General features: G+C 33.3%; 1 protein-coding gene across 1 annotated transcript in view; it reads left to right on the top strand.

Annotated features, from left to right (window-relative positions):
* LOC106883993 (protein lev-9-like) overlaps positions 1–7,871 on the top strand; it is a 1,203,458-nt gene extending 1,195,587 nt beyond the window's left edge. The window contains exons 14-15 of the mRNA XM_052971268.1: positions 857–1,030; positions 4,655–7,871. Of these exons, the coding sequence (XP_052827228.1) occupies positions 857–1,030; positions 4,655–4,929 (449 nt within the window). The 3' untranslated portion in view covers positions 4,930–7,871. The remainder of the gene's footprint in view (positions 1–856; positions 1,031–4,654) is intronic.
* Positions 7,872–8,572: the final 701 nt, after the last annotated feature.

Genomic DNA, 8,572 nt, shown 5'->3' with positions numbered 1-8,572 from the left:
GAAGTGCCACATATTGTAAGAGGCTCCCTGTAATAACAGTGTAGCAACATGGTGGTGCATCAGCATGGCCGCAGCTCTAAGCTGAAACTATATAAAAAAAATATATATATATATATAATATATATAATATATATATATATATATATATATATATATACATATATATATGATATATATATATACATATATATATATATACATATATATATTATATATATATATACATACACACACAGAGTACTTCAATATTATAGATATTAGATTAGATTAGACATTGGTATCCATGAATGTGACTGTATATGTTTTAAACATAAAAATATGCTTTTGTCCAAAAAACATGCTCTCAGTTTCTTATTGTGTTGCTGTATTAATAATTCCTGAAGAATTGTCAAGCTAACCCAACTATACAGATAAATAAACCCTAATCTACTGAAAATGGGTATTCCCTATAATCGTGAACTTTTCCTTGTTTGGAATATTTTCTTAATGCCCTATGTTTTAAGAGGAATTTTGCTATTATTGCTAGCATGTTGATTGACTGCTTGAAGGTTACTTTGTTGGTTTAAGCTCACAATGTTGAGTAGGTAAAAATCTTATCAATACAGCAGATGTAACAGCAAGAAAAACTGCTTACCAGGTAATATGGTCCAAATTGAAGGAAGGGAACCAGCAGGTATGATATATATAGTATCCAACTTCATAAGGGCCTTATTGACTATACTCACACCTCTAGAACCCTGTGCATGAGATGCATTGTTTTCTTACCAATACAATTTTTTCCAACACTCCTCTCATATAACAGCAATAAATAATTGTTACAGTTCATTCACCAATTTTTCTCACTTTACTATTTCAGCTCCATGCTCTGCGTCTCCACCAAATATTGACAATGGTCGGCGAGTTTACATCGGGTGGAAACATGGAGATCGAGCAAAATATATGTGTCTTCAAGGTTTCCGTCTTCGTGGAGACAAATACATGACATGCCAATATGGGCGGTGGAAAGGTTCTAGACCGTACTGTGAAGAAAGTAAGTATCCTTTTCTCATCTCACTTCCCCTCTCTCTCTCTCACGCACACACATTCATGTATACGTGTGTGTGTGTGTTGTAAATAAGTTTGCTTCACAACCACATGGCTTGAAATTCAGAGCCAGAGTTGACATTTCAAGCAAATGTCTTTAATGAAACCTCAGATCAACCAAAGATTTGTCAGTGAAATGGAAACTGTGAAGAAGCCTGTTGTATGCATATCTATGAGTGCCACAAATCGACCTCATCATATATAAGCACAGGCATGTGGTTAAGAAGTTTGCTTCCCAACCACATGGTTTGGGTTCTGTCCCACTTCATGGTACTTTGCATAAGTGCCGTGTACTACAGCCCCAGGACAACCAAAGTCCCATGAGTTGATTTGGAGCATGGAAACTGAAAGAAGCCCATCATGTGTGTGTGTGTGTTAATATATATCTATTAATGTCTTTTTGTCTTGATAGCACATGATGGTTGTAAACAAGTGCCACTGTAAATCAAGAGATGCCCATTTTTAATATCCTCTTAAAACATGTCTATGGCAAATACTATCCTGCTATGAAACTACTGAGTTGGCTATGAGCAAGGCATCCTACTATAGAAAATTTGCCTCAAGGAACTCTGTCTAATTTGTGCAACTTTGGAATAGTGAATGTTAAAGCATTTTTATATATATGAAATTATGTAAAAAGCATTGATGTGGGTACTAAAGTCACATACAAAACACCCAGTTCACTTTTTCAGGTGGTTGGTGTTCAGAAGTGCATCCAGTTGTAGAAACCAAGCCAAAACAGACAATGGAGCATTGTATGCCTCTTGGCTGGCCCTGCTAGCTCCTGTGAAGCTGTCCAACGCATACCAGCATGGAAAACAGAATTTCACTGTTGTTGTTGTAGTTATTGTTGCAGCTCAATTGCGTAAAACATTATCAGTATCACATATCATTTGGAAAACATCACTTCAAAGACATATAGTGTAAAATAATACCGAATACCACACCTGGAGGTGGATGTGAGCAGCTGATACCAATATCTCACTGCTTATCAATGCCATGTACTTACGTAGCTTTCAAAATTGTTAGCCTGAAGTACATATATATTTGTATATGTATGTATGTGTGTGTGTGTGTGAGTGAGTGTGTAAAAATTATTCGCTGATTTAGAATTGCATCACAAGTAGAATAAATACAAATCTTATCATTTTCTTAGAGGGGAATATTTGATGGAGATTTACTGCTTACAAGGAAATATAGTTTGAGTTGGTTTAAGTAGAAGGGAAGTTATCAGAGTTTCCATGTACCTTACTGAAATCAGGTGTTACTCACCTCAAAGACACTTGCTAAGGTGCCAAGCAGTATGCCTGTACTTGGAACCATATGATTATGAAGCAAATCTCTTAAACACAGCCATGTCCACACAAAAATAATCTTAAAAGGTAATAAGCCTTTCTACTAAAGGGCAGCACCTGAAATTTTGTGGTTGGGGGCTAGTCTATTACATCAATCCCTGTACTTGACTCAAAAAGATGAAAGGTATTGTTGACCTCAGCAGGATTTGAACTCAGAATGTAATGATAAGGGAAATGAGGCTAAGCATTTCTCTCTGGCATGCTAACAATTCTGCCAGCTTGACATCAAATCTAAAAAAAGTAATGTTAGTAAACAAAAAAATGTAAATGACTGTTTTTATGCATTTAACCCTTTGGAGATATATGTAACTTATACTGTATTTTGTGATGTCAAAGACTGTTTGTGTAAAAAAAAAAAACAACTTTGAGAATTACTAAACATATATGTATGTTTGTATGCATATTTATGTATTTGTTTGCATCTATGTGTGTGTACATCTGTGCATGTTTCACTGCTTCTCTAAAGTTTACAATCCGTATTAATATACCAATGTGTGTGTGTGTGTGCATGCATCTATGTATGTATGTTTGTGTGCATCAGTGTGGAGTTTGCAGTCTGTACAGAACTACAAATGTTGGCACTTGTTGGCATTTCCTGTCAAATCATTGACATTCAATAGCTCTGTCTGTACTTTTAAATCTTACTGGAATATATATATATAAACTTGTACTTGAAAAAATGTTGGTGACAGGAAGAACATCTTGCTGTAAGATCATGCCACAAATAACTTACCATTTAACTTATGGCAAAATAAATATTTCTTCTGTGGAACATTATCACATCAAATAAAATCTGGTACTTTATTAAACTGATTCTGTTAAGTGTGGAATATAATGAATAATTTCTTTTCAAAGCTGAAGCAATTGAAGCAGTGGTATATACATATGCATAACTACACAAATGTGCACATACAAACATATATGCACTCACATTCTAATGCATGCACATACAAGCGTACATATACATGTGCTCACATACATATGTATGCTCACGACACTTTCAAGCATTCACTCACTCACATTCTCTTGGGTATGCACCCTCTCCTTTTCTCTCCCGTGTGCACTCACTTTCTCACACTCTAAGTGAGAGAGTGTGACATACTTTCACTTGGGAGATGACGGGTGTGCACACACATTAGAGTGCATGCAAGTCTGACTGTATGTGTATGTGAACTGACTGTATGCATGCAAGTCTGTGAGAGTGCACATATAAGCATGCACCTATATACTCATGTGCATATGAGCATGCATACACATTCAAGCACATATAAACACATTGTCTCTTCTGCTCTCTTCTATTCATTCTATCTCTCACTCATTCTCATCCTATTACTCTCTCGCACTATCACTCTCTAGCTTTCCTGTTTGTTCCTCTTTCATACACCTACTCACCTTCACTTGCTCACTCCTCTATTTCTCTCCCTTTCACTCATTCCTCCTTCTCTCACAGTCTTCCTTTTTTGTCTCACTTTCTTCTCTCTCGTTCCCTCATTCCCTCCCTTGCTGTCTTGTTCTTCCCATTCCTCTCCCTCCATCTTAAAATCTACATCTACCAGATTCCCCTCCAATATTTATTGGCCTGAGTCTAGCTATTTAGTTTGACATTTGTTCAAGAAGTTATACTGTGGGGTTGAGCTTCAAACCTTATGTTTGAGAAGCAAGCTTCTTAACACAGAGGTGCCTGCAGCTAATTTACACACCATTGAAAAAAAAAAAAATTGTTTACTTGTTTCAGTCATTTGACTGCAGCCATGCTGGAGCATCACCTTGAAATGTTTTTTTGAACAATTCGACCTCAATGCTTATTTTTAAGCCTAGTACTTATTTTATCAGTCTCTTTTGCTGCATTTCTATGTTACGGGGATGTAAACACACCAACATCAGTTGGCAAGTGGTGATGGGAGGGCAAACACAGACACAAAGGCACACACACACACACATAAATATATATATATATATATACACACTATGGGCTTCTTTTAGTTTCCGTTTGCCAGATCCACTTATATGGCTTTGATTGGTGTAAGTTTAATTCACACATACAGAGTGCTAGCTGAAGTTTATAGGTTTGTGCTCTAGTTGCTCACAGTTTCAGTTTATTGTTTTGAGGTAATGACTCAAAATTATTGAAGGTGAAATATTTTAATATTTAATTTGATCTGTTTAACTTTTTGTAATTCCTTGCTAATTGATTTTATTTTATTTTTATTTTGCAGTATTCTGTCCTAATCCAGGATCATTGGCAAATGGTAAAATATATAAAAAAGGACATTTAGGAAATTTTGTGTTTAAACCATATATTGTTACTATACGACACGGTGACCGGTTAATGTATGAATGTGAACGTGGCTATGAATTACTTGGTCCAACTGGTGCCACCTGCGTTGATGGCCAATGGAGCCCTGAAGATAGGCCCTTATGCAAACAAAGCTCCCATCCAGCTTTGCAAAAGCTATGGAAGCCCATCGAAGAGGGTCCTTTGAATTATTAAGCCAGATCTGGATTGGAAATTATCACAGAGAGATGCCACATATTATGGAATGGAAACAGGAAAAATTATTTAAAACAAAAATCCATGCTTAGAATGGTGTAGAAACTAAACACATGTAGATAAAGAAATGTACCTTCACATACCATGTCTACCAAGAAGGAGTTAGAAAAGCTGCTCACACAAAACATCATTGAAGGTTTGTTGTGAGCAATGTTTTGGGCCTGGCAAAAAGATTAAGTCACATAATCATATTACTAATATTCTTTGTCTTAATCATATTCTGAACAGTTTTGCAATGGCTGCTTTGTTATGATACAAAGTTGAACAAGGAATTGAAGATTATTTTGCGGTTATAATTGAAATAAAAAAAAATGAGAGTAGACATTACACTCTAAAGTTGGTTAAACAGATAAAAATTAAAAACAAGAAAATTCTCTAAAGAAAGACTGAGATGAGAGTTTCTCAAAAAAAAAAAAATAATAAATAAAAAAATAAAAAACTAGAAATGGTCTCTAAGATAAAAGTGGCTGAATTTGGTATAGATTTTTTTTTTTTTAATGGATTGAAGTTTATTTTATCCAAAATATATATGTGACAAGATTGTTGTAGAATGAAGTTAACTATGGAATATTCAAAAGAATATATTGACAGAAATAAAATGGGTTCTTCCAGAAACGATCCTGTGAAGAAGAGCACAACGAAGACGAACCAATTTTTTTTATTAAAAAGATTTACATAGAGAAAGTCAAGCAAAAGAAATGAAACAAAAATTATACAAGAACGCTTGCATGATTCGATATTTGTACGAAATCAATATTTCCTGGTTAAAAGATTTCCAAAGAACTACAAAACATATTGTATTCTTGTGGATGAGATGAAAATCATTGATGTTCTTCTAAAAAAAGAATAAGGATTATGTCAAGGGTGAATAGAACCTAACCACATGTCTTTGGCATCGAATGGTTTGTTCTTTGGTAGAATATACCAGCTCCGTGAAAATTTGGGACTTCAGAAATGTTGAGAAAATCATCTGAATCTGAAACCCACACCCAAACGTGAGAGCTTGCCAAAATGAAAAGAGAATATGGACAAATACGGAAAAAAAAAAAAAAAATACATATATATATATATGCGTATATATATATATACATACATTGACTGCAAAATTAATAAAGACATGTGGCCATAATTAATATAAGAAATGGAAGAATCAAAGACAAACGAAATAAACACTCACCTGGAGTTGTCCAAATATCCATTTCTGAACAAAAATAATATCAATCAATAGAAATGCATTTTTTTATGCATCAGTGTGTATGCATGTGTGTGTGTGTGTGTGTGCATGTATGTGTGTATATATACATACATAACACTTATGTAAATGTACACATGTGTATATATGTTTATGTGTATATTATATACATATGTAACGTTTAAATATACTTGTATGAGTGAGTATATATATATATATATATATATATATATATACACATACACACACATACATGAACTGTGTGTCTGCATTAATACACACACACACTCACATACACACACACATGCATAAGACTACATTTACATGTATTGTTATCCTACACAGACAAACACTATGTTATTTTTTTTTCCTGTCATGCCATTTATATTATTAAAATCATTACACTAACTTCTTACATATAATAACACATATGTAAACATATTGTTAACCCATACACATCACTATTATTTTAACTCTACAAATAATGACTCACTATATCTACCCCCACCACATATGTTTGCACTTAAAGAATTAAGCGGCTAAACGCATGCACACACACATTGCATACATACACATATATGTATGTGTGGGTACATATATATATATATACATACACACACACACACACACACTTACACATGTTTATAGCAACAGATGGGAGGAAAAATACTCAATACATGATGTAGAGTATAAGTATTCAGTTGAATCACACACACATGACCTACACAAAGCAAAACGAATTGTGTGTGCATGCACGTACACACACACACACACACAAACATATTCTATATAATGGATCATATAAATGAACAGTAGCCAAGTTATTAAATGGATTCTACTTGATTTATTATTATAGCAGAAACACTAATGACATTGTTGGTTTAGAGAGTCGTCGTGTCTCTCTCTCTCTCTATATATATATATATATATATATATATATATATATGTATATATATGGGTGTGTGTAGAAATATAAACTTTTGTACACATTTATGGATATATACATATGTATATTTATGTATATTATATATAAATATATGTGTGTGTATGTATTATCCACATTATGGAAGCAATTGCATTCCTGAAAATATTAAAACAAAATTTCATAATGTTAATCTTGTCTCCCATTGACTTTCATATTACAGAATTCCACATTATGGTAACGTTTTCAGGCACATGGCTTTTCCATAATGTGTGAATCGCTTGAGCATGTGTGTGTGTATATATATATATATATATAAATACACATGCATGTGTGTATATGTGTATTCATGTGTTTGCATATATACATATGTATATAAAGATATGTTTGTATGCATGTATACAAATATGTATATGTGTATATGTATATACACACACATAAGGTAAGAAGAGTGAGAACATGGGAGAACTAAATTTTCATATATACATTGACAGACACACACATGCATATCTGTGTGTGTATATTAGCAATCATAAAATATAGATGCATGTATATGTCCGTATATATTTTGGCATATTCAAACGCACACGCAATATATACCTGACTGTTTACGAAGAAATGAATTATTTGGTAAGATTATAATAGAGCTGGTAATTGAGAAATACAAATATGGGTAAATTATATACACACCTTATTTGTGTGTGTATATATATGTAAGAATATTTATGTATATGTAGTTTTGTGAGTGTGTGGGCATAGGAATGTGCTTAAATGCTTATATGCATACATATATATATATATATATATATATATATATATATATATATATATATATATATACATAGATATTTCTATGTATAGACATATGCATACATATGTATATATTTACACATACACACACACACACACACACACATATATATATAAACAAATATATGCAAATATATATAGACTGACATATACACTCACACATGTGTATGTATACACACATTGTCATATATGTATATTTACATTAATAATCATATCTCTAAATATACAAACAGCAATTTCTATGTACATAAAAAAAATAGCCAGACAAATCCACACACATGTTCACATACACAGACACGCACTCACATGCATAGACTGTGTATAAGACAGACAACAATCCTATGCTGTCCGTGCAAAAGGTTTGTCCATTAACTAACTGGTGTCCAAGCACTGTACATCTTTTTTTTTTTTAATATTTCATTAGCCTTTATATTTCTTTCTAATTTTCCCCATTTCTCTTCTCTCACACCACTACTGTCTTATTGACACATCCTATCGACCTTGCCCCGTTATTTCATTTTCTCAGTTTGTGTGATAGCCAAAAATTTGAAAGAGATAGACAAATACACTGGATTGTTATTTGGGTGTGGCGGGGTGGGCAGACAGATAGTGTTAATCATATATTCCTTCTTTCTTTTACAATTTAAACCTGGAAGTGA

This window comes from Octopus bimaculoides, chromosome 10, assembly GCF_001194135.2.
Source record: "Octopus bimaculoides isolate UCB-OBI-ISO-001 chromosome 10, ASM119413v2, whole genome shotgun sequence".
NCBI lineage: Eukaryota > Metazoa > Mollusca > Cephalopoda > Octopoda > Octopodidae > Octopus > Octopus bimaculoides.
The sequence above is the reverse complement of the archived record's forward strand: the minus strand, read 5'-3'. Positions and strand labels throughout refer to the sequence as shown.